This window comes from Melospiza melodia, chromosome 12, assembly GCF_035770615.1.
Source record: "Melospiza melodia melodia isolate bMelMel2 chromosome 12, bMelMel2.pri, whole genome shotgun sequence".
In the NCBI taxonomy this organism is placed as follows: Eukaryota; Metazoa; Chordata; class Aves; order Passeriformes; family Passerellidae; genus Melospiza; species Melospiza melodia.
Genome location: NC_086205.1, coordinates 7,631,091 through 7,657,269, shown reverse-complemented (window position 1 = coordinate 7,657,269; position 26,179 = coordinate 7,631,091). Strand labels below are relative to the sequence as shown.

The following is a 26,179-nucleotide window of genomic DNA, read 5'->3' as shown; positions in this document are numbered from 1 at the left end:
AAAAGCCCCAGAAGCACATCCCAAACATTTGAGTGTGTCCTAATATGTCCTGAAAAGTGGGGGGGGGGGGGGGGGGAAACCAAAAAACAAAGCCCAAAAAAAAAAAAAAAAAAAGGTTCTGAAAAAATTGCCCAGGGGGATCTGAGCATCCCAGGGTGTCCCTGGGGCAGGTACAAAGAGTCTCAAAGGTTTCAGCTTCCACCCAAAGGTCTCCTGCTCAGTTTAACCAGTAAAAAAAGCCAGACTGTGCTCCCAGAGCCCTTCCTGGGGCAGTGCCAAGTATCCAGCCAGGCACTGGATGGAGATGGCACAGTTTGGGGATTTTGCTCCATGAAGTTTCACCTCTGGGGCACATCTGTGCATGGCTGTGTGGGTCCCTTCCCTCATTTCTCCTGTTGGGATGTGGTGTCAGAGGTCTGGGGCTCCTGCAGGTGCCTCCAGAGGGCAATCCCAGAGGAAATCACCTGGGATGGGCAGCCCAGAGGCCCAGCAGCACCCTGGGGATGTCTCCCCATGGGCACAGCAGAGGGGAGGGAGGAGCGGGGCTGGACACTGGGTACCAAACCTGCATCTGACACCTCCACTCCAGGTTTTCAGTGAGTGCCACTTGCTCATTCCCTGTTTGCACCTCAGGAAATGGGAGCAGGTGATTCCTGTCAGGAGCTCTGATCCAGGGCAGAGATACCGGGCCAGCCAGAGCATCCCAATGTCCCTGTGCTGTCACCCAGGGTGCAGCTCCCATGGGGTGCCGGGCCCCAGCACAGCCCAGAGGGATCCCCATTTCCAGCAGGTGTTTCCCCCTTTCCAGAGCAGGCAGCAGGCAGGGCAGAGGTGGTTTGGGCATCACAGTGACTCCCATTTTCAGGGATGTCTCCCAGGAATGACATCACTCACCCAAATGCCAACCACAGCAATTTTTTTCCCCACAAACTGTAATTTTATAGTTAAGAATATTTCACCTAGAGATGGAGCAGAGCACAGGGATGCACAGCAGCTGCCTGGGTCTCTTCTGGTTTGTTTTTTTTCCTTTGCACACCATTTCTTGATGCTTTACAGCACCAAAACCCAAGCCAAGCACATCCCCAGAGGAGCAGGTTCTCCCATGGCCAGTGAACTCTCTTGCCTTGGAGCATTTTTTATTCCTTTCCAAGACTTGCCAGGTTCAGCCTGTGCAACGCAAGGACTTCAGGCCAAGTTTAACTCAAACCCCACCAATTTTTAACCAGTATCCATTAATAACTCTAAAGATCAGAGCCTGTTTCCTCCCCATCCCAAGTGTGCAAGGTAGTTACTGGCTTATACTTTGTTTTTAGGGCTGCAAGAGACCCACTGGGGTTATTGCAGGCCCTGCACGGTGCAGTAATGCCGGGTTGCTCAAGCCTGCCCATGGAACGGTCCCAGCTCTCTGTAAGATTCCTGGCAGAACAAGGCAACCAGCAATTGATGCAAAAGTGTTCCGTGTTTTCCTTCTGAGCCAGCAGAGCGAGCTTGAAACATTTCGGGCTCTCCAGGGAGGCTTTCAAAGCAATTCCCAAAGGAGCTCAGGGGCATCCTGCAGGATTCCTTTGTGGTGCTTCAAGGACTGAACGAGCTGCAAAATCCTCCACATCGGGAAACCCTTTCCCAGGAAAAGGGCCAGGAGGGGCTCAGGCACGGGGCTCCGCGTTGCTCTTCCCTCCTTTCCTCTTCTTCTGTGGTTTGTCACCCTCCGCCTGTGCTGTCACCTTTGCCTTGGGCACCTTGTATTTGCTTTTCTGGCTGTAGAGGAGGTTTTTCTGGAAGAGGCGTGGGATGTTGCCCTGGAACAGCAGGAGGGCAGCGAGCATCCCTGCAATGAGAGCACAGACCCCTTCCAGGCACTGTGGGGAGCATCTCCACCCTCCCCACAGCTCAGCAGCGGCTTTGGGTCCTTGTCACAACCTTCACCATGGCCAAAAGGCAGCTGAGCACCACTGAAGTCCCCACCGAGAGCTGAGGGACCCTCGCTGTTCTGCTTTAAGGAGAATTTACCACTCTGTGCTTAACATAACAAACAATGCTTGTTTCAACCCATAAACCACCCCAGTTTTCTGGCAGAGAATCATTAAGGTTGGAAAAGTCCTCTGAGCCCATCAAGCCCAACCATTCCCTCACTGTTGGTCATGACCCCAGTGCCACATCCAGGCTTTTGAATCTCTGCAAGGATAGGGTCTGCACCACTGCCTTCAGCAGGGTGCCAGTGCCTGACCACCCTTCAGGGAAGAAATTTTCTCAATACTCAACCTAAACTTCCCCTGGGGCAGCTTGAGGCCATTTCCTCTTGTCCATCTGGGAGCAGAGCCCAACCCGAACCTGGCTCCACTCTCAGCACCCATCCAGCTCCCCGTGACCATGCTGGAGCTGGGGACAGCCTCAAAGCACAGCTCAGCCTGGCACTGCCCTAAAACACCTTTGCTAAACCTCACCCAGACTTGGGCTTCAGGAGATTCCTGCCCTTGTACCACGCAGAAGTTGGATTTTAAAAATTGAATAGCAAAGGGATAACCCCAGAGTCAACGAGGCTGGGTGAAAAGTGACACTTGCCACTGGCAACTCTAATTTCAGCCCTTTGCCAGAACAGTCCACGTTACACTGAGCATTTCTGCCTTGTCCCCATGCCAGCTCCTGCCCCTGGGAAGTTCTCACCTGCGAGGGGCCCCAGCCAGTAGACCTGGATGTAGGCCCAGAAGCTGCTCCCCGAGCAGTGGAAGGTGACGGCTGTGGCCAGGGCAGGGTTGAAGAAGGCCCCCGTGTACGGTCCGGCTGTGTGGGAAGAGAAACACGGCCAACAGTCCCACTGCATCCTCTGGAACACTGACAAAGGGCTGAGACCCTTCCTGCCTGCCTTCTCAGGCTGGGGAAATCCCACCCTTGTGGCCCTGAGCTTTGAGGGAAGCAGGAAAGCTCAGTGAAAGACTGGAGGATTGCAGGAGAGGAGGTTCCAGGGAAAGGATCCCAGTCTTGAGCTACGGCTGTGAGCCAAAATTCACCTGCAGCCTGTCACCATCACATTTTCTGAAAAATCCCCTTGCCCAGGATTCTTCTCCTGGGTAGCTGAGAAGCCTCAGAGAAAAGGAAAACAATTCTTATCTCATTTGCTTCTCCTGTGTTTTGCCCCTTTGGAATGTGTTTGGAGATTGTTTCATTGGATTCTGCTGTGAGTTGTTTTCACTCATTGGCCAATTGGGGCCAAGCTGTGTCAGGACTCTGGAGAGAATCACGAGTTTTCATTATTATCTTTTAGCCTTCTGTAAGTATCTTTTCTGTATTCTCTAGTATAGTTTAGTATAGCATTCTTCAATATAATATAGTATTATAAAATAATAAATTAGCCTTCTAAGAACATGGAGTCAGATTCATCATTCCTCCTTGGAATGGGAAGCCCACTAATACAAGAGCAGCCCAGATTGCCCAAAGCGCCATCTTCATCCCAAAATTAACACTCCCCAAAAATAACAGAAAACAAACACCTTAGTGGTCATTACCTTGTTAACCCCTACCTCTCCAGTCCTGGAAGATGAAAAACAGGGGGCTGTATTCCCCCCAAATGAGGCATTTTTCCAAATGACTGGGGACAGGAAACGCCAGCGCTGCTCACCTGCGTAGGTCAGGAAAGTGACAGTGGCTGCCAGCGCAGGGACCCGGTACAGGGGGTGGCTCTGTCGCAGCTTGAGGAGGATGAGGTGGAGCAGGAAGGAGCAGGAGCCCTCCAGGAAGGCAGCGTGGGGCAGGGAGGTGTGGATGGAGGAGCTGCACTCGGGAGCAATGAGGTTCTGGATGAAGTGCAGCTGCGTCAGCTCCCAGGACCAGTAGAGCCGGGTGAGAGCCCAGCCTGTCCCTGCACCCACACCCTGGGCCAGCAGCTTGGCCCCCGTGGCTGCCAGGCTGGACTCCAGGAGCAGGAACTCCTGCAGGGACACCGTTGGGTTGGCAGATGCTCCATCCAAAGAGGCGCCGTGGACAGCGGAGAGGAGGAAGAGGAGGGTCAGGACCACGTCCAGGCCAAAGCCACCACCCCAGGGGCCGATGTCTATCAGCATCCTCAGCTCCAGGCAGCTCATGCACAGCTGGAAGGAGCCAGCAAATTCCCTGGCAAGGCAGCCACGTGTCCCAGGGGACAGCAGCCTCTTGGAGAGCCACCTGAGCACCTGGCACAGCCCAAAAGCCAGGAAGAAAAAAGCAATGGAGACATTCAAGCCATCCATAGCAAAGGCTGTGCTGGGGGCAGAGTCTGGCAAGGAGCAGAGGAGGCTCCTGCACCTCCTCTTTATAAAGCCAAGCAAAAGCAAACGTGGCACAGCCCGACAGGCCTGGGAAGGGCCACACGTGTGGCCCCCATGGGACAATGCCAGTGCCACAGGGAGCTGCTGGGCTCACAGCAGCTGGAGCAGCCACCAAGCTGTTTGTCCCAGCAAATCCTGGTGTTATCTCCACCAGGCACTGAGCCCCTCAGCCCTGGCATTCACACCTGAGAGGCCACAGCAGCTCCCCAGAGCTGACAGCTCTTCCAGAAGGAACAAAAAACTTCATTTGCTTTCTGCTTGGCTCCAATGCCTGTGGCTGCCCCATCCCTGGAAGTGTCCAAGGCCAGGCTGGACAGGGCTTGGAGCACCTGGGATAGTGGAAGATGTCCCTGCCCATGGAAGGGGTGGAAAGAAATTGGGTTAAGGCCCCTTCCAACCCAAACCATTCTGGGATTCCATGGTAAACAACACACAATGCATCTTCTGGGTCATTTCCCTGAGCTGCAGCAGAAGTGTCACCACTCTGAGCCCACATTTGCCATCCCTACAGGGCAGGCAGTGCTGGCAGGTAACCCAGCTCCTCTCACTGCCCTGTCACACACACACAGAGCCAACAGCTTTGATTTGGGCCATTTTATTTCCCTCCAAGTCATTTATAAATAAGAAATTTCAGGAAACCCAGGTTTGAAGCACACTTGGGCAGGCATGAGGCTCTTCATACAGTTCAAGGTGGCTCCAGCAGAGCAGCCCAAGCCATGAAAAGCAGGAGCAGAGGCCTCAAGTGCATTGGAGCCTCTCCCTCAACAGTCTTTGGCAGCAGAGAAGAAACAGGACATTGTGGGGGTGGCTTGTGAAGGCCCCAGCTCAGCACATCCCCCTGGCACCACCCTCCTCCTCTCATCCCTCCCCACTCCTTTCCATGCCCCAGTGCCCACCCTGCAGAGGTTTTGGGAAGGTATCACTGCTCCCAGCCCTGGCTTTGGGAACCATGGGAGGTCTGGGCAAGGAGAGGGAGCAGCTGCCAGCCACCCACCATCCAAGCCCTCCTCTCATCCCCCACAAACCTTTTGGCCAGCCTGCCTCAGAACTTCTCCCAGTTTAACCCTTTTAACCCCAATTCGCCCTCCAGATGGCAAGACAAGCACCCATCTTCCACCCCAAATGAATAAATGACTTAGCTTGAATAACAGAAGATAAAATATTCTTTAAGAGTCTCATAAATTAGTAATTTTGTCCTCAAGAAAACTGACCTCTGGCAGCAACAAAGTGCTGGTCAAAGCTACTGCAAAACCAACCATAAAATACCCAACATCACAATCCAACTCAATTCTTTCCACCTCCCCTCCCTCCTCCTGTGTTCCTCAGGAGTAGAGAAACCAGTAAAGTTTCCTGTTTAGAAACAAAACCTCCCAAGGACCCAGCAACACAGCCTGAATCCAGTCCCTGGAAAAGAACCACCAGATCACAGGACACAGACTGGTAAAAATGGGAAAGAAATTCCAACATCTTTTCCTTCCCCCAGAAATAAATTTCCCCTTCTTCTCAACCATTGTAAGAGTTGGGCCTTAGGAAATAAACATTCCAAGGTTTAAAAACTATTTCCCACCCGTTGCTCACAATTCTGCCCATGGCACAGTTGTGGGACATTTAACCCAGGCTGGAGAGAGGAGCTGGGAGCTGTTGATTCCAAGGATAACTATGGGATTAAACAAGGCCAGGGGCTCATTCCCTCATTTATGTTAGTGCTGACAGCAGACTCCATGCAGCTTTGCAGGGCTGCTCTTCTAGGAACAAAACTATCTAAAAATTCCAATATTCCCACCAAAAAACCCTTTTCTGTAGCTGGAACATCAATGTCCTTCTAAACCAAACGTGCTTTCAGGGCTTAAAATGCAGATATTTAAGTTTAGCCACTGGACAGGAATAAGCTGGCACTTCCAGATTTCAGCAAAATAAACACTCCCCAAAAACACTGAACAGTCACAAGAGCTGAGCAGACCCACCCTGGCTCCCTCGCTGTTTGCACTCTCAAAGAGGCAACAGCTACAGGAAAAAAGAGTTATGAGGTTATTCAAGGGAAGTTTCACTGGGCAGGGGGTGGATTAGACCTTTCCAGGAGCAGCCACATGTTCCCAGCTGCTGTGACAAGGCAGCAGGAACCTGGGGCAGGTTTCCCTTCATGGTCAGGCAGGAAAAGGGCTCCAGGGGATCCAAGAGTTAACTGTGCTTTGTGAAAGGACCTGAATCCTTAGAATAAGCATTCACTGAGAGAAAAAAATAACAAAGATGGGCCATCCTTGGCTCTAGAAACCTCAAGGAATTCCAGAGGACATCAGTCCTGAGGAAGGTCAGCCCTGCACATGGTGTGGATACATCTCCCCTCCAGACCATTCTGAGGAGCTGTCCTGAGTCCCATCAGTGTCCCCAGAGTTGATCCACACTTGTACCAAGCTGGATTCACTGTCCAGAGCCCTCCAGGAACACCAGGACGTGGAGCCTGTGCATTGAGACACATCCATGCCTTGACACTGCCTCCCCTCTGCACTGACTCAACACAGCTCCAAAGCAGAAGTCTGGGGACCCTGAAAGAGAATGAGCAACTCCTAACTTCCCACTGGGAAAATCCCATTAGAAAACCCCAACCACTGGTCCCTAAGGACTGTTTTAACACTCAGGTCAACAGGGATTTGAAATCTTGATGGATTTGACTTGATGATTCTGTGATTTGAAGTGATGATGTGCTGGAGGACATTCCCACTGCAGACACCAGCTGGGAAAAGCAAGACAAGCTGTGTTGGTGCTGCCCTGCTCCCTCCAACAGGCTGCAGGTTGAGAAGTCACAAAGTCATTGTTCTCATTGCTGGTATTTCCCTCCCTCAAGGAAAAGAAATCCTTCCTTAGGCTGGATTCACAGCAGGGAAAAGAGCTCTTGGAGAACCTGCTTCCTCCACACATCTGGAGAGCAACAGCCAGTTTGGCTGAGCTCAGCAAATTTGCATGCTGTTTTCTCACATGACTGAGGACAGCTGTTTTTATTAAAAATAATCTTGAGAGCAAAATACAAGTTATATTTAAAAAGGGGGGGAAAATGCAGCTGTACAAAACCCTGGGAGCAGGGATCTATGGGCAGCACAGTGCTCCACCACAGGAACTGCACTGAAACCCAACAATGCTCCTCAGGCACCACCATGAAAACACTGCTAATGAGGATCCTCACTTTTCACCCACCCTGGTGCAGTCCAAACAGTTGTGCTCAGCTCTGAAGTAACTCATTGCAGCCAAACAGCAGCCCAGAAAGGGAGAAATTGCTGCCTCCAAATTCACTGCCTTCAAGAACTGTGTTTTAAAAACCCAATTTTGAATAAGCTGATCTCTAAAAATGGGGTTGCTCTTGGGTTTAGTCTCAGGCTCAATGCAAGGGATGAGCAAATTCACACAAGACTTAGGAGGATTTACCAAACACTTGCAACTTTCAGCTGTGCAAGCCAAAATCAGCCAAAGCTCTACTCTCCTTCAAGTATCAAAATCCCAACAGTCCTGAGTTCCACTAAGCACCCTCTCCTGTCCACTTTTCCCCCAGAAATTAAATGCCAAATCACTTAAATGCAGGGTTAAAGAACACCAGTTTAAATGCACAAAGAGTGAATCATACAGGAAGACAAAGATACTACAACAAATTATAACCCTGAAGAGACAGGCTCTGAGCAAACCAACATTCTCATGTGTGGGTGAAGCAGCTGCTGGAGATGTGTGGTTTCTTCATTTCCCTTTGTCAGTGTGGCAGCAAAGCTTGTACAACACGCAAGAAAGGGGAAGAGCCCATTTCCCAGCAGCACACAGGGAACACAGGACGTGCCAAGTCCTCACCATTCACAACTGAGGCAGGAACTTCATCCGGAGCCAACTGACCCGGCCTCAACCCCAAAGCAAATCCCTCCTTGTCCTTGGCTGGACTGGCAGGCCAACATCCCACAGCCTTTCTGTAGGTCCAGTGGAAAACAGAAGTGCCTCTCTGCAGCCTTGGACGCCAAGAGGCACCATGGATCTCATCCCAAATCCTCGAAGAGCTGTCGGCACCCGGTGCCCTCACTCCCATGGTCCAACACCGATCAGCGCCGACGGAGCAAACCCAAACCTTCCCAGCAGCCAGCAGGACAGCTCCATTCCCATGGATCCTGTGCCATGATAAGCAGGATGGTGCGTGGTGCCCATGGTACAACAAAGCAGAGCTCTAGGGAGCAGCTCCTCAATCACCACCACATCTCCAGAGGTCACTGAGCCCATCGGTCCCACCCCAGCACTGGCCAAGGAGGGGGAATGTGCAGCTGGGACGGGCCAGGCTGGTGCTTGCTCTGCTCCCTTCACATGGATCTCTTCCACAGTGGGTGAAAAGGGTGTTATGGAGCTGCTCTCGTCCCATCAGCCATCCAGGAAAGCTTGTGGGGATCCCAAGGCTGGTACTGACACTGATGAGTAATAAAACTTTAAAGAAATAGGCTGGTATAGCATAAAATTATATCCACCATTATTAAAGCATTCATAAGGAGCTTAATTACAAATACATTCTGTTAATCTCAGTAAAACACTGACACATGAACCCTTTCAGATACTCTTGTTATCAAAGGCATAAACTCATGACAGGGAAAAGGGGAGAAAAAACCCCAAAGGTTTTTTAAAGGTTTATTTCTAGCCCTGAAAGAACAGTTATTAAACAAAGTCAACAAATACAGTAGTTAATATTGCAGTAACAATTAAATAACATAATGGGATTAAATTACACAAAAGGCAACATTAACATCTGAAGACAGTTAAAAAAATAAAAAGAAAGCTTGCACCTACTTCCATTCCCATCAACAGCATAAGGAACAGAGGGAAAAACAGACCAGAGAGATTTATTGACTCAATTCCAGCTGGAGAGACCCTTAATCACATTTTTGCTCCCTCCCCAGCCCCTCTGACAAGGGGACCCATCTGCTGTAGCCAAAACTTTGCATCTCCCTGCACAGAGAGCCGGGGGGGGAAGGCTCCAATTAATCTCATTAACACCTAAGGCAGGGCAAAGTGCTCATTCCCATGGTTATTTTTATTAAGAACTCTGGTTTGTTCTATGATAACAACATCCCAGGAATCTCACACTCCCTGCACACTTGCACCTCAGCCACAAGCTGCCCAAATGACACTTCCCAGGGATTGTGTGCACACCTGATCCCCACTCAGACCTTGGGTGGGCACCCAAGAGGGATGCACAGGAATCCCCACATTTGGATGCAACTCATCCCTTCCCATCATCTCCTCCATCTCTGGCTGGCCCCCAGTGCCACGGCAGAGCTCTCAGCCCTGCACCCACCCCAGGACTCCGCTCTGCTCCCAGCAGGGAAAACCCACACCCTGGAGCTCCTCACCCTGCAGGCGCCCTCAGAAAAGCGATGCCTGACCCTCCAGACACAAAGCACAGCACAAAATCCTTCTCCTTCTCCTCCTCTCCTGCCAGCCCCACCTCTGCTCCCCATGGAAACCTCACCACACAACAGCTGCTGCGTGGGGCCAGGCAGATGCTGGCACTTCCAGCCTTGGAGCTGAACATCAACCTAGGTCACACACACACAGTTTGGGAACTTGGGACTGGGCCAAGTTTTGTGCATCAGGATGGCTGAATCTTCAGAAATTGTCTCCTAAGCAGGCTAAATTGGACAAATTTTGCAACATATGTTTTAAACCGTTCTCATTCACCAGTAAAAGTGAACTAATAAGTTAAAATTACTTAATGATTTCTTGTTTTCTATTTAAAAAAGCTAAATTTATCTAGATTGTGCCATTAAAAAAAAAAAAAAAAAAAGATGAAAGAAAGAAAAGCTCCCATTTTAACTCTGGCACAAGGAGTTTCACCAAGTCCATTGCCAGCAATGGACAAAGAGGGAACCACTGGTACAACAGGTTTTTTCCTCAGCCAAGCCTCCTCGCTGCTCCATTTGACCAGGGAGCCAGGACACACTCAAAACAGGGTGATTACAGTGCCCATGGCTCATAATAAACTTTTTTCCAGGCAAATGCACTTGGATTACCTTACCTGGCATGAGACACTTCCTTGAATTTAAAATTTGAAGCCATAACTGTTCTCACACTTAGAGCAAGAGAGATTTATCCCTGTGAGGAACAGTTAAGATAATTAACCCAACATGGATTTTAACTGCCACACAGGAGCAGAACACAAGCTGAACCTGCCCAACAAGGCCCCACAGGACCCCCAGGTGCTGTGAGACCCCAGCCCTGCTCCTTTCCACCATCTCCCCCAAACTGCCTCTGCCATCCTGCCCAGCCACTCTCACCTGGAAGTTTGTTTTGTCATACCTTGGCTACCAGTCCCCAAAATGTCATTCTATCTATAGAGATACTGAAATTCTCTGAAAATGATTTCTATCCCCTGCCAGCAATGTTTGGATCAGTGTGCAAAAATTTTTATTCAGGGTCCTCTGTCCACACCCAACGGTAGCTCTGTCTGTCCCAGGCCCTGCCCCACTGGGAATGCAATACAATCCCACTAAAGTCATGGTTATTCTTTCACAGACTCATTTGGCACATTGGTACTACTTGGCTCTTCCTTAAACACTTGGGGAGGTTGAAATGCATAGACTGTAGCATTAGAAGGGGCACAGGCTCTGCTAAACTCAACCCTGGCAACACCCCAAGAACTCAACTGCTCAGGCTGTCGCTGTCCTTCAGAAGAAGGCACTTTTTGTTGTGTTGAAGGGTTGGCTGCAGCCATCCTGGCTAGCACAGAATCCTCAATGACAAGATCAGAGTGACACCAGCCAGTCCAACAGGCCCCACGATGGTCTGACAGCACTGCTTCCCCTCTGCTTCATCTCACAATTTTGGCATCTCCAGGTGTTCATCATCATCTGTTCACATCATGTTTCCAAAATCCTGTATCGTCAGTGTCCTCAGATCTGGTTATTTGTTCTTCTGGTTTCATTAGTACAAATGGAGCACATACAAAACTGGAAAAAAATAGCTCTAATACTTTAAACTCTGACAACTCCATAGGTTGATGCATTATTTGCTTGGTGGGGGGAGGATGGGGGAAATTACAACATATACAAAAATGTATTTGATACAAAGAAGGGAAATGTAAAATAAAAAAAGTCAAAGGCACCAGCATAACTTCCAAAGCCCAAGTCAGAGCACAGATACAAGTTTGTGAACCACCCACTGCACCAAGCACATTATCCCTCAAGCTTCTGGCCAGCAAGTCTAACAGGGAAAAAAAGAGCAGACAGGAAGACAGCTGGAATTTTTTCTTGCCCTGACTAGAACTGATCATTTGATCATAAATAAAGTATCTGACCCCAACCTACACATCCATAACCCACATCCAAAGACTTGACCGATCATTAAGGTTCTACAAAGAGGCCACATTTTTGATTTAAAAAAATGTCCACAGAGCACAGGTATGAGAAACAGCTGAATACTTCTCTTCCCCCTCTCTCTCTCTCTCTCCTTTTTCATCATAAAAAGTGAAAAGAATCTCCATACATTGTGATTCCTTAAGTAACCGAGTTGCTGATTCTACAGTACAGTGACAGCTAATCCAAAAAAGAAACGAGGGGCAAGATGTACCTTCACATTCGCCACACCTGCCGTGAATCTGGTCACTGGGAGCTTCCCACAGGGATTGCAGGTAGAGGGGAGGAAGAGGAGAGTCAAAGAGATCAGCAGGTAAAATTAGTACTGCTCTCTGAAAGCTTGAATCTGTCATTCAAGTATTGAAAGTACCCAGAGGGTACAATGGGAGCTGTTACAGCGAAGTCGTTAAAACCCCTTAAAGCCCCAGGCACAGCAAGTGGTATTTCTGGGCTGTCTGGGAAACAAAAAATCAGAATAAAAAAACCCCACAAAGGCCAATAATTCAGCTCTCAATTCCTTCTGGACCCCAGACAGGGATCTCTAGAGTCGCCACAATGTACTTGGGTGTCTTCTGGATGAGAGTTTCTTCCCTTTTGCAGATGTTTCCCACCCCCACAAAAACCCCTTCCCTCCCCCCCCAAGGTGTAACAATTTCATATATTATAAAGATTTGTAAAATACAAACAACAAAAAAGGAAGAAGGCTGTGGCAGGATGCTAGCGGTTACTCTTCATTGCTTCTTTGGCTGCCAGGATCAGTGGCGTCAAGCTGGACAGAGGTTTGGCCAGTTTCAAGAAGGGATGCTGCCAGGAAGACAGAAACACGAGGAATCAGTGAAAGACACACTTTTAAAAGTTTGATTTCCAGCAGGATTCATGTTTCCATGGAGCTAGGCAGCAGTGACTCTGCATTTTAACTGTTCAATTGTGTCATGTGTTTCTCCTGATGGTTACAAGGACAGCACGATCCCAAGCTGGCTAGGATCCCACTGCCTTGCCCAGTGGAGTTTCTCCTAGAATATCTCACTGGTTTTGGAAAAGGTGAGTATTGAAACTACACTTGCAATGAGCAAAACAAAGATCTAAACAAGAAATAATCAGAGAAAGGTAAGAAGCAGCAGCTGGCTTTACTGGGAAAGCCTCAACACCATCTGCCTCAGAGCTACTCCTTGATCTCCTCACGAATGGCATCAGCAATTCCCTCACACCTTCACACAATGCTGCCTACAAGCAGATCTCTGTAACAAACCAGCCTTTTCCCAGTGCACAGAAAGTATTTAAAATCAAAACTAAAAGGAGAAATGGTATCACTGCTCCAGGTGCTCAGCTCGTAAGGCAGAACCCAGCGGGTAGAAAGGAAACTTTTCTTTTCAAGGCTTGAACAGTGATGTCAAACCAGCAGATTATTTCATCAGGAGCTCTGAGGGCACATTTGCAAGTGGAAGTATGAAAAGCAATGCAAATGCTATCAATGGCCACCCTCTGAAAGGAGTTCCTAAACTCCTGGGCATTTTGGCAGTGGCAGAGTAAAATCACAGATTATGATGGAATAACTTTGGAGTATATTATAAATCTTTTCTGCCAACTGCTCTCACTACAGTTCCCAGAAGAAAAAACAAAAAAAAGAAGAAAGGATGCTAGTCTATGGTGTGGTTCACCACAGGCTGACCTGACTCTGCCTTCTGGACCTCACTGTGAGAAGCAGCAGAGTCTCACCTGTAGCAATTCTTTGGCTGATCCTCTTTTCTCCACATCCATCTCCAAACATCGGTTCAGGAAATCCCGGAATATTGGGGACAGTTTCTCGGGGTTCTGGAGTTCTGGTGTGCCATTAGTTGCTATCAAATATAAAGCCTGTAAAATGAAGAATAAGATGTGGCCAAAACCAAGCTTTAAAAGATGCCAAAGTGACCTGCCTTGTGGCAAGCCCTCAGATGAGAGGGCCCTGCAGCTACTTCTCCTCAACTTCAGAGATTAGAAATGTAAAAATGCCACAAATGTAGGCACTCATGACCTCTTCTTGCTAGTAGCAAAATAATGTTCAAGATCTTTTGGCAACAGATACTGATCTTAGCAAAGCAAACATCAGTTTGTGACACAGCAGCACTTTCAACAATATCTTGGGTTTACTTTCCCCAGACTATCACAGAGGCCTGAGGTCAAAGTCCTGTGTTTTATTTACAGGCAGGCAAATCTTCTAAGTATCATCACAGAATCCCAGACTGGTTTAGGTTGAAATGGACCTTAAAGCCCAACTTGCTCCACTCCCTGCCTGGGGCAGGGACACCTTCCACTATCCCAGGTTATTCCAAGCCCTGTCCAACCTGGCCTTGGACACTTCCAGGGATGGGGAGTCAGGGTAAGGCTGACTGCAAATTCAAGAGAGCTGTCTTCCTTTGGAGGAATTTTCTTGTACTGCCGAAGCTTGTTGGCTTTTTCATTTAATTTTCTTTTTAATGCAGATGCAATTAACGAACAAGCGGTGAACACCCAGTTCCAGCAACACCAGGAGCTTCTTACCCTCAGGGGGTTCTCGTTGAGGTATGGGGGCTCTCCTTCCACCATCTCAATAGCCATGATGCCCAGGGACCAGATGTCCACTTTGGGGCCGTAGGCTTTCCGTGTCACCACCTCGGGAGCCATCCAGTACGGAGTCCCCACCATGGTGCTGCGCTTGCTCTGCTCAGGGGTGATCTGGGCACAGAACCCAAAGTCAGCTGCAGGACAACACAAGTTTAACAGGTCAAACTGGTGCACACCAAGAAGTTTTTCTACAAGACTTTTCTATTGCTACACATACATTTCATTGAGAGGGGTTTTGGGAGCGGTTTCTTCTTTCCTCCCCCACTACATTCTCCGTATTTAAAAAAGCCAACGTGCAATGAAAATACAAAACCTGAAGGTGCTTAAGCAGGGCAGAATTCCATGGAGTGAAGACAAGGCTTTTGTCCTCTGGAAACAAGAAATACCCTGCAGAAGAATGGTGTTTTGCCCAGTCAAGAATTCTAGAATGGTAACAGCCAAAATAAGCAATCAGGCAGAACACAGGCAGAGTGTTCTGCATCTGGTGTGTTACACAGCCTGAATTAGAAGAAATCCATCCACACTCCATGGCCTCTGCCCTGCTAAACAGATTGTACTTGTGCAGCTACTGAGGTCAACATTTCACAGCACTTTGGCCATCTATACAGGTACTACAGCTGACAGACATGGAAACAAGGCTCCAGGGAAGTGCAGTGCTACCCCACTCAGCAGCAGGAACCTGGACAAACAAACCTTTCCACAAGGTAACTACCAAAGAGAACAACCACACTCAAGAAAAGGAGAAAAGTCACCTATTCCTATAGCTTCAGGTGCAGCAGCAATGCATGTCCCATCATGTTACTTTATCCAGCTGCAGCACTCCCACTTCCCAGGCATGTAAAGCATCAATAAGAACACAGTTAAGGCAGGAGACAGATATTACCTTATCATTGACACTAAGTTAGAAAAAGAAAGAGAGAGAAAGAGAGAGGGAGAGAAGAGAGAGAGAAATTTAAATTCCAGGGCGATTTTGGAAGTGTTATGCCAAGCAGTGCTAAGGAAAGAGCCAAGTCATGGAAGTGCCAAGTTGTGCCAAGACCATTTAACACAGAACTAACCCACCCTGACAGTCAAAATGATGCCTTAAAAAAAACCAAACAACAAAACTAAACAAAAACCAACCCTATAGGAGCCACCAAGGTCCTCCTGCACTTTTTGGCCTTATCAAGGTGTCACAGCCACCTCCCAGCATGGCCCCTTTCTGTGACCAGCCCAGGGAAGCAGCAGCATTGTGTTCTCCTGACCTTCCAGCCAGGCCTGCAGCACCAGCCACCAGCACAGAGGAAGAAGACAGGCAGGAGCACAGTTTCACCCACCAGCAGCATGTGTAGCTGCAGTGGTGACACCTGTCCTGCCACCAGACTCCCTCAGAGAAGAGCAAGAGTTCAAAAAGAAGGTGCAGCTTCTCCCACCCTAAACTTCTGCTAAAGCACCATAACCACACAGCCCAGAATAGCTTGTTCAGCACTGATTACACCACCTCCCCTTCATACAGGGAATTTTTACAGCTGACTCCTGTCTCCTCCTGTGTCTCCTTCCTCCTCATCCTCCCCCAATGTGCTGGCATGATGATTTTGACTCAGCTACTAACTCTGTCCTTTGGCCACTTTGCTTTGACACCTCTTTTGCAATTTTGATCCTTCTCCAGCTAACTCTTCTCAGCCACATCCTCTGCTGTAACTGTTCACTTCTCTTCAGCCTCTGAATCCACAGCTTGTGCACAGACACATCACATCCTTAAAATAAAAATTCCCTATTCAAGCAAGCAGTGCATCCAACACTGCTGGCATGAGAATCAGGTTGCTGGTAATCTTTCTTCCCACTCCATTTCATAAATAAAATGAGACTGCAAACCATCTAGAATAAGAATATTGCTAAGACACATTTTCATGGCACTTCAAATTCCTACTGAAAACACTTTGTGCTTCACATCTTTTTGCCTTAACTCTTTGATTGTTATATGCTTTGTACATTCCTACATACAAGAAAAGCAGATAATGCATCTCTTTCTCAACAGTCCTGACAGCTACCAGTGCTTCCACATAATTTTTATTTACACACACCAGAAAGGATTTACTGTCCAAGCCCATGCATGCATAACCATTACCTGAAAAGCAAGCAGTTTGTTTTGTCATTATTATATTCATAAAAGTGTTACACTTCCAGTCCAAGAAAAGGTACAGGGTTAGACTAGATTGCAATAAATGACCAATAATGCCCAATTTTCTTGTTCATGAATGGGGCAAAGCATTAATATCAACTCCTGACATCCTAACAAAGTCACTGCAGTTTGCTGCAACTTTGCTCTTGCAATCATTCCCATTTTGCTTCACTGTCTGTGCCAGTTACTTCCTATTTACCAACGAATTCATGAGGCCACAGGTTTGCTTCATCATCCTTCTGGGCCAACACATTCACAGCCCCAGTCTGAGGGCCCTCAGAGTATCAGCACCTGCTGTCTGACACATATTTTATAACAGAATTGGTTTCTATTACTCATAGTCAATAAAAACCACCTTAAATTTCCCTGCTAATTCTCCTTCTACCAATTTACACACTCTGAGGCAGAGATTCCTGGAAAAGGGAAACAGAACATGAAACAATTGTTGGCTACTCACTTAATTTAACTGATCCATCCATTCCTAAGAGCACATTGTCACTCTTTATGTCCCTGTGGATCACCTGGTTGGCATGGAGGAACTCAAGCGCTTGCAAGCACTGGATAGGAGAGAACAAAACACCACTCAGCATCCAGGAACAGAACTGCTGCACTTGAGCACAAATTCAAAGCCAAGTTCACACCCTCAGCCAGCTCTGAGTGCAAGAATAGAAAGGTATTATTGAAAATAACCAGCAGAGGAAGCTCTTGGGCTAAAAAAATACACTCTGGATTTCAGGAGCTCAAAAATTATTTCACAGTGGAGTTTCTCTATTTTAACAAATGAATCCTTTAAACTCCTCATCTCCCAAGATGCTCTCAGAAATCCCTGATGTTAATTTTGGCACATTCCACAGATTCATAAAGGATTAAGTGAGAGCTTTTCAGGCTGAGGTCTCACCAAGAGGAATTGGTGAGGCTTCATGTCCAACATCCACACAGCTTCTACAGTGAAGGCTGTAAAACATCTTCATTCTGAAAGGCTCTAATACTGGTTTGCATTGTTTTCAGATGAAAACCTTTCACACTAAGTTGCTGCCCAAAACCATAATGAAATTTACTTTTGTTATTTGAGAATAAAAGGCAAAAGAACAAAAGCCAGATTTTTCTCTTTCCATCTAAGCAGAATATTTGCCATTTGCAGCTTGGCACAGATGTCCCCACTGAGTTTTTTTAAAATCTTGGTTTGCTTTAGCAAAGTGACACTGATTTGTAAAACTAAATGTATCTAAAACACTGAGCAGCAGAGTTTTGATGAAGTACAATAGTTCAGTATTTGATCTCTTCCTCAGAAAAGCTGATTAGTGTCACAGTAAATAGTTACTCTTTTGGTTCTCTGCTTCCAGCTCTGGTTTCTCTGGAAACCGTTCCCTGTCCATACACGTTACTGTGCAAGTTTGCTTTCCCTCCCCTCCCTTGGGGTGAGTCACAAAACCTCTCGTCATGCTGATGGAGTCAGATGGGCTTTTTAAAAGCCTCCAGTTTCTCCTGCACAGCAGATAACACAATTCTCCTCCTGCCATGATAAAATCAAGCCTGAGCTGGATACTGGCACTTGCTCAGGGCAGAAACCACTGATAAGATGTGGTATCAGCTGCTTTTAACACTTCCATTTGAAATGTTACTGCAACCACCAAGTTATTCCATCTACAGTCTTCTGGAGCATTATTTTCCTGAGAAATCCATAAAGCTTAGCTGGCACAGAACTATAGATGCCACACACTATGGGAATGACTAAAGTGAGAAAGGGATAGTCTGCACTCAGTTCATCTTTATTTTAGTGCATGTTCAACATACTCCTGTTTCAGCAGATCCACTTTCAAACTGAGCAGACACCATTCCCCTTCTTCCTTCTGGAAAACACTTCAAAGCTTTCAGGAGTTTTTATTTTTCTTTCTCTTTTCTCCTTTCTACATTACCCACACATGAATATGCAGATTTTTCCTTAGTGCCTCTGAATGTTCTTTGTTAGTCCAAATTAAAAAAGCCATTCCTTCCAGCTGCTAAACTTCTCTATTGCTCCCTCCTGAACTTTATTCACATTATTCTGGTAATAATAGTCCACATTATTCATATCTTTTTGTTAACACTGTCAGCAGGACGAGGCACCCCAGGTACCAAACCCACAGACTTTATTTGCTCCATCACCAAACATTCTCAAAAACCACTGTAGCTCTTCTGTCTCACAACTTGCAAAGCCCCAGTTTTCTGAGTTAACCTAATTTTGTTATTTTCTGCAATTTTGATTTCTGCTCGTGGTACCATTCATTCTTTACTCAACGTTCTTCACTTCAGCAGCAATTGTGGCAATTAGTGCTGACCTGAGCATGCCATAAAAATCAGGGGAATAGGGAGCACCTTCATTCCTCAAACCCAGCCCCTCACACTCACCTCTCTGCACACAGCAGCAATCTGTGCTTCATCCATACATGTCTCTGTGACCACATCTGTTAGAGAGCCTCCAGCCAGGTACTCCATCACCACAAACAATTCATCCCCTACGAGGTAACTACAGAGAGAAAACCAAAAGCATGTCCCTGTGCCATCAGGGTGACACTCTACAGAGAGCCTCACCTGCTTCCAAGACCCCCAGGTAGAGGAAGAGCAGGTCTGAGCAGGGATAACCCCCTTGGGATGAGGAATCAGCCAGCTGGCTGCAATTACCTGTCCAGGAAGTTGACTATGTTGGGGTTCTTTAGCTCCTTCATTACCAAGATCTCATTAATTATCAGCTCCTTCTTGGGCTGTTTCTGCAAATTGATCTGTTTAATAGCTACCTGAATAGGGCAAAATAAAAATAAAACAGCAATCTCAAACCTCTGTACTCAAACCTTTCAGTCACACTTAATACAGTGAAAAGGCAGAGGGAATCCTGTAACTGGATTAAAGGAATTTAGAAGAGTTTGTGGCTGGCAAGTTGTTAATTTATCAGCATATAACTTAAAAGAATTCAGCTTGATCAGCACACAACTTGCACCCATGGCCAACATCATCCTCTTGCAGCTGAAAGGATCCACAAACAGTGAGAAAGGCCAGACCAAACAGCAAAGGGCATTCAGAAGACAGAAGGATATTCACTCAATTCCATATCAACAGGCCTGAAGCAGAAGAGAATCCTGTAGCACTCAAAGAGAAAATTTGAGCCCACCAATGCAAGGTGAAGCAATTTGTTGTTCTTTATTCTGACCAAACTGGTGTTTGGGTATAAGGAATGCTGGGAGGCAGAGGAAATTCCTCTCAAAGCCATTAATGAACTACCCAAGACAGAAAAGGGAAGATAAAGGCCCACCTCGTCCAGGAAATAAATAACAAGGACAAGTACTAGAGAGTTTACAATGGAGAAGAATCATCCCAGCTCTGTTAACTCCAACACTCTGAGAAGGCATTTTGGAGCTCTGCAAGACAACCTGGGCTGACTCCAAAACCAAACATAAGAACCAACATAACCCTGTAAAAATGATTGTTATTATATTGCCAAGGACATTAAAGGAAGAAATTCTCATCATTCTGCAGCACAGAGTGACAAAATAACCACGACTGGAGGTGGAGCAGGGTCTTGTGGGATTTTGGAATGGAGACCTCAATAGCAGATATTCCACAACCTCTCTTGAGCTCCTGTGCCATGCCAAATCATTCTGTCTGAGAGGGAAATAATTCTAATATCTAACTAGAATTTCCCTTATGGCAATTTTTGTCTGTTCCCTCCTGTCCTGTCACTGTGCAGCTCTAAGAGGAGTGTTCCTCTTACTGAACAAACCTAACTCTGTCCTCAGGCATTAAGCAGAGGAAATCTGAGCACTGCATGAAGGCTGCAAGCCATCAACTGCCTGGAAAAGTGCAGAGCAGGGCAAAGAAAGGCCCTGGACCCCAAAATTCACTCTACAATTAGTAAGAGGACATGAAATACTGCAGTGTGTAGAGAGCAAATTAAGAGACACTGAGGTGATGGCAAGGCTCATGTTGCATCAAGATGTATTCCTCCACTGCAGGACTGCTGAATGTGGTTACTGCTGAAAGGACATTTACTTATCAGTGACCTAAAGAATGCCTGCTTGGGGATATTTAAAGGAAAATTTAGGAAAGAATTTAAAGAAAATGAAGGAAATCTGAAGTTAAACAAAGCCAAATAATTCCTAAATTCTGAGTCCCAAAAGCCCTCTGTCTCCCAAGGTATGGCCAGTGGGTGACAAACATGCAGAGTATTCCTGATGCCACCAATTCCACTGGAGAAACCAAGGGATAAAAGCAAAGAGCAGGATATGGAGAAGACATTCTGAGGGCATCACATGAGACAAGCTGCTTCCCTAGAGACAGCCACAGCCAAATGTGCAAAGACTAAACAAAATTTTATTTCTGAAAACATAACACAACAAAGTATGCAATTCTTGAAGGATAAACCATTTTACAAACTCACTTCTGGAACACCTCACTCTCTCTGCTTTTCATTGGAAAGACAAATCTCTGTTTTTAGCTTTCACCATCTGATTACTATAGAACAAGGCACATTGTTAAAACTGACTATGACAAACAGATCTGAGAGGTGATAGCAACAATGGGAGCCACTGAAGGAAATCACTCAAATCATTCTGGCCACCTACAGAAGAACATTTTAACAAAAAATGAACACAGCAATCTTACCTCCTGCCCTGTTGCCACATCAATAGCTGTGAAAACTGTACCTGAAGCCCTGTGAAGAGAAAGAAAAATGTTACAGCAAGTTGCATGTCCCTGTGTAACAAACACACACGTGAACAGCCAAGTCAAAAACACAAAATTGTTTCAGTTTTCAATTCAAAATTTCCACCACTTTTCCAGTGATGCCTTCACTGCTTCTTTACTTTACTTTTGCTGCCCAGAGAGGTCACAGCTGCCTCATCCCTGGAAGTGTCCAAGGCCAGGCTGGACAGAGTTTGGAGCAACCTGGGATAGTGGAAGGTGTCCCTGCCCATGGCAGGGAGTGGAACTTTAAGGGATGGGCTCTAAGGTCTCTTCCCACCCTAACTAGAGTGGGATTCTGAGATTTATCACTGCTGAATGCAGCCAACATCTCTGCCTGCACAGGCAGTGGTGTGAGGCAGAGAACAGCACCCTGCTGCTAACACTGGCTCACTGGGGATAAAAGTTGGGGTCAATACTTACCCCTGCCCGATTTTTTCATATCTGGTGTATTTTTTCTTGGGATCTCCTATGCTTACAATAGTGCCTGAAGAAAAAAACAATTAAAATTCAGTCCAATCTCACTGCCCCTCAACAGCAGGGCTGGCCTGACCAAGATACACACAAGAGTGGCTCAGCTCAAGTAGCAAAGCTGCTGCATCAACAGCCAAAGCTTCAGGGGAGCATTAACACAGTGGAAAATCATCACCAAGATGATTATGGAACAAGCAACAGCAGAAACTATTTTGTTACTATGGTTTGATTGTTGTGACACTGTGATGTGCATGTATGACAAAATCCCAAACCTGTTCTGTCCTTAATTTCCACCCCCCAGGGCTCCAAGCATTACAAACCCTCCAAGCCAGCGCTGCTGCACACAAAGCCACCCAAGCACTGCACACAAAGCAAGGCTGAGGCCAAAACTCTCCCACTGCTCCCCTGCTTATCTGAAATGAAGGCACCTACGTAGTTTTTCCATGATATCTTCATCTGACATCTTGGTTTTCTTTTTCTGTTTGTCCCCTGCTTTGGAGGCGCTGTCGGCGCAGGTGTCACCGGCCGGGGCAGGGATGGGGTCGATGACAGAGCGGGTGTAAATCTGCAAGGGACACCAGAGACCTGAGCAGCTGCTCTGCCACCACTCACCTGCAGCTGAAAGCCACCACAGCCCTCAAAGATCCCCAAGCAACATTTTATAACAGGGAGGAGGCAGAAATTAGAGCTGAGACACATTAAAGCTCCATTAAACAAGATGCTGGCAACATTACTGACCCCTCAAAGAGATCCAGGCATCTCCTGAACAGAGAGGATGCCAGGAGATTCCACAGTGGGTTCCTCAGATTTTTATCTGCTTATTCTTTATAACCCATACCAGTTAACAGAGCAGAAATCACTATTTAATAGTGAGATCAACTTCTGCTAAGATCTGAAGGAAAAAGATACTTGATTGCAATGAAAAGAAGGATAAGATTCTCAAATATTTCCCAATTGTCCCCAATTTAAGGTTTTTTTAAGGGATTTAATTTCTTGGAGCTTTATTTAACTTCCTCCTGAGCTGTACACAGATATACACAGCTACTCCAGAAATATCCAGCTCTGGATCTCTCACCTTTTATATGTCTAAATCCCAAGAGTAGGAAATTATAAAGCAATATTCCCTAGACAAATAAACATAATTCACATTTGCACTCCTGGGAAAAGTGGGCAGCGGAGAGGCAAAATGAACAGCTCCCACAGCCAAAAGAAGGAGCTGGACTAAGTGGGACCCCTGGGACACCATTACCAAGGTGTGCAGATGAGGGCTGCCCTAAAACTTAATTAACATCTTCTCTAGCATTTCACTGTTCCTGTAGTGCTGATGGCTTTGTGAGTGAAATAAGCTTTCAAATCTAAAATTTGCATTGGTTGGGGTTTAGGTGGTGTACTTGGAGGGGCTACCACGCTGCAGCCCAATCAAATAAAGGAAAGCAAATACATTACACCTGTATCACTGTGCTGCAGAAAGTTACACAAATGGCCTACAGGTTTTATTTAGGAATAAGAATCCTCCTCCTCCTCACATCTTGAGTTGAAGGATAAGCATAACTGGATGTCTTCAACACAAGCTAACAAACAAACTGACAAATTTCAATGATCTGAGAGGTTTTTTCCAACCTAAATGATCCTATGATTCTATTAACTACAGGACTTCTAAGCCAACTGATACTCAGAAATTAGGTATTTTCTTAGCAAATTCAAAAAACAGAACTTTCCCCCAAAAACTAACAGCACCTTATTGCCCAAATAAAACACTTTCCTAAAAAGCAGAAGTTCTGCAAAGCTGAGGAATGCAGGTCTGTCAGTTTTACAGCTGCTCACCGATTTTGTGTGATCTGGCCGTGGAGCAATCACAGGAGGAGGAGCCTCTTCATCATCCTCATCATCATCTGCCACAGCTGTTGATGGTTCTGAACCTTTGGCATTGGTCTACATTTTTACCAAAGTTTAAAAAAAGATAAATGAATTCTCTCCCACAGTATTAAAGATTTTACTTTTTTTTCTTCACATTAAAATAAAATAATTCTTACGTATGTCAAAAGAAAATAACTTAAACCACTCAGTCTACCCTTCAGTTATTACATTTTATTATCCGACTCAAACACTTGCTGCAGTAAAATATGTGACTGACCACCCAAATTTATGTTTCTATTCCACAAAAAAAATTCTTAATTTTTATACTTTTAATCTTTACACAGTTTAATACTTCAAGATTCAGGATACTACAAGTACAGAAAACCTGAACTTGTATGCACCACAAAATATCCAAATAATAGTAAACACACTCACCGTTGGTGCTCCTGAAGGGAAACCATCTTTTTCTAAACAGGACAAATAGCAGAATACATAAAATCATCAGAAAAGAAGTAATAAAAAGTGAACTTTGTCAAGTACAGGGTAAGAATATTACAAAGCTTAATTACTAAGCTACTTTTGGAAAGAATTTGGAAGAAAGGTTGTGAAACTGCACCTGTTTATGGGACAGTCCTTCTCTCAGCCCCCCATGTAGGAGTCACAAATTATTCTGCACTGCTGATGTCACCAGCTGGTGACATCAAGTTCAGAGCCAGCTGTGAGGAGCAAGGCCTCCAGCACAAAACCAGTTCATCCCAGTCCCAGAGCCCCAGCTTGATAAACACAGCCCATTCAAGCTCATTTTGGCTGCTCTTCTGAATGATGCAGTTCCCTTTCTTCCCCTCTCCACTTAAAACAGGAAATTAACTGGACAACGCCAGTTTCCAGTCAGTTTTAAATCCATCTTTGTATATCTGTGCCTCATTGAAATGCACCTTGATTTTAGCACTTGAACCTGATTTATCACTCTGACATAGAGGAAGACAGTGCTCCAAATTCCCAACTCCAGTGTCTTGCACACTAGGCTCTCACCTGGAGCAGAAAAACTCAGATATTTCTGTTTTGCTGTGTCTTTGGAGTCGTAGAATTTCAGCACATCTAGTACCGCCTGGGGGTTTTTCTTCTGTTCTAGCTTGGTGATATTTGAGGTCTGCAGCAGCCTAGCCCATTGTTCTGGCATTCCCTAAAAAATATAGGGGATTTAAGGCATCCTTTTTGTATTTTAAAGGTTTTTTGAAAGCAAAACCAATTTCTTCCCTCTATAAAAGCATAACATGCACAGCCTTAAGCACATGAGTAGGATGGGGAGCCAAAGGTGGAAATACAGATCACAGGACACAATTCCTCCAGGTATGCTGGGCCAGATGTGAGGAGTGGGAACACAGAAACACTCAGCAGATCCAGTGTCACCCAGTAAATAAAGCAAACTGAAGAGGGTTTGTCAGGGAGGGCTCTCCCAGGTGCCACTGGCATTGCAGGAGCACTAACAGGTCACAGTGTGCTGTGCAAGCACAAAGGAAAAACAGCTCCTTGGTAAAAACAAAGACTAAATTGCACTTTATTCTAAAGCTCTGCCTTGGCTTCACTGCAGCACTGACCCATGGTGTTCCCTGAGCTGCTCCAAGGCAGGAATACTCACAGTGAACTCTCCAGTGACAGCATCAAAGCCAACATGGATGGTGTGCTCAAAATCTGATGGTGGGGAGATTTCTGGCCTTTCCTTTTCCTTCTTCTTGCTTCCTGAAAAAGACATTCAAAGATCTCAATGTTAGAAAGAAACTCTTCCCTGTGAGGATGAGGAGGCCCTGGCATAGCTGTGGATCCCTGGAAGTGTCCAAGGCCAAACTGGACAGGGCTTGATGCCACCTGAGATGGTGGAAGGTGTCCCTGCCCATGACAGGGGTGGAACTGGATGAGTTTTCATTCCCTTCCAACCCAAACTGTGCTAGGATTCTGTAATTCCTTGTTCCATTCAAATAATGTATACTCTGGCAGTAAGAAAATAAGAGATTAAGAGCGCCTGAGTGCTCAGTTGAGCACATGAAATCTAAACATATTAAATGTTTACAATGCAAAAAAGGACATTTTAATATAGATTAAGAACAGCAGAAAAGACAACTTCAGTTCAACCTCAAGTTCACCCTAAAGACACTTAAAACTCAGTTGCCTCACTACTTCAATTCAAGGTAATTAATGCAAACTAAGACTTCCTGTGATGAAGATAAGAGTTTATAGCCTCAGAGCAATTACCTAATTTAAATTAAAGGTGGGGGAAGCATAATAAGTACCAGAAGCAGGAACAAATAATTAGAAGGACCACATGCACAATCCAACCTAGAGTCAATTGAATTTATAAGATATTTTCTAACACCTCAGGCTTTGGATTTTTGTTTGTTTGTTTTGGGAGTTTTCAGGGTGTGGCTCAGGAGGGAGGGGGGTTTATTTTAATTTAATTTTTCTGCTTTGTTTCTAAATTCACCTTAAAAGTCCTGTTGTTTGAGTATAGAAAAAGCAGGTAAAGCAGCACTCTCTTGGTTACTAGACAGCAAGCAAAGCTGGTGCTGCTCAGAGGCAGGAATCCATGTGAAATCCCCTCCTGCTGGGAAGGGAAGCACGGGGAGTGAGGACAATACTCAGAATGAAAAGCCATGTGGGCTGCTGGAGCTGAACAATGCCGTGGAAAGACACGGCTGTTATAAACAGGATATCTTTAATATGGCTGCACA

The 26,179-nt window shown here is 46.1% G+C and overlaps 2 protein-coding genes across 4 annotated transcripts in view; both read right to left on the bottom strand.

Moving 5' to 3' along the window:
• Positions 1-1,459: 1,459 nt before the first annotated feature.
• LOC134423427 (aquaporin-12-like) lies at positions 1,460-4,548 on the bottom strand. The gene is given in 4 exon segments (XM_063166404.1): positions 1,460-1,828; positions 2,665-2,781; positions 3,617-4,379; positions 4,381-4,548. Coding segments are annotated over 4 exon segments (1,230 nt in total). The 3' UTR covers positions 1,460-1,646.
• Positions 4,549-4,880: 332 nt separating this feature from the next.
• PAK2 (p21 (RAC1) activated kinase 2) overlaps positions 4,881-26,179 on the bottom strand; it is a 46,905-nt gene continuing 25,606 nt past the window's right edge. For all 3 annotated transcript variants that reach the window (XM_063166640.1, XM_063166641.1, XM_063166642.1), the window contains exons 3-15: positions 25,093-25,193; positions 24,486-24,636; positions 23,889-23,920; positions 23,421-23,528; positions 22,029-22,161; positions 21,546-21,609; positions 21,045-21,093; positions 19,071-19,183; positions 18,798-18,915; positions 16,867-16,966; positions 14,186-14,382; positions 13,382-13,519; positions 4,881-12,469 (exon numbers count right to left, since the gene is read on the bottom strand). In XM_063166640.1, the coding sequence (XP_063022710.1) occupies positions 12,383-12,469; positions 13,382-13,519; positions 14,186-14,382; positions 16,867-16,966; positions 18,798-18,915; positions 19,071-19,183; positions 21,045-21,093; positions 21,546-21,609; positions 22,029-22,161; positions 23,421-23,528; positions 23,889-23,920; positions 24,486-24,636; positions 25,093-25,193 (1,391 nt within the window). In that variant the 3' untranslated portion in view covers positions 4,881-12,382. The remainder of the gene's footprint in view (positions 12,470-13,381; positions 13,520-14,185; positions 14,383-16,866; positions 16,967-18,797; positions 18,916-19,070; positions 19,184-21,044; positions 21,094-21,545; positions 21,610-22,028; positions 22,162-23,420; positions 23,529-23,888; positions 23,921-24,485; positions 24,637-25,092; positions 25,194-26,179) is intronic.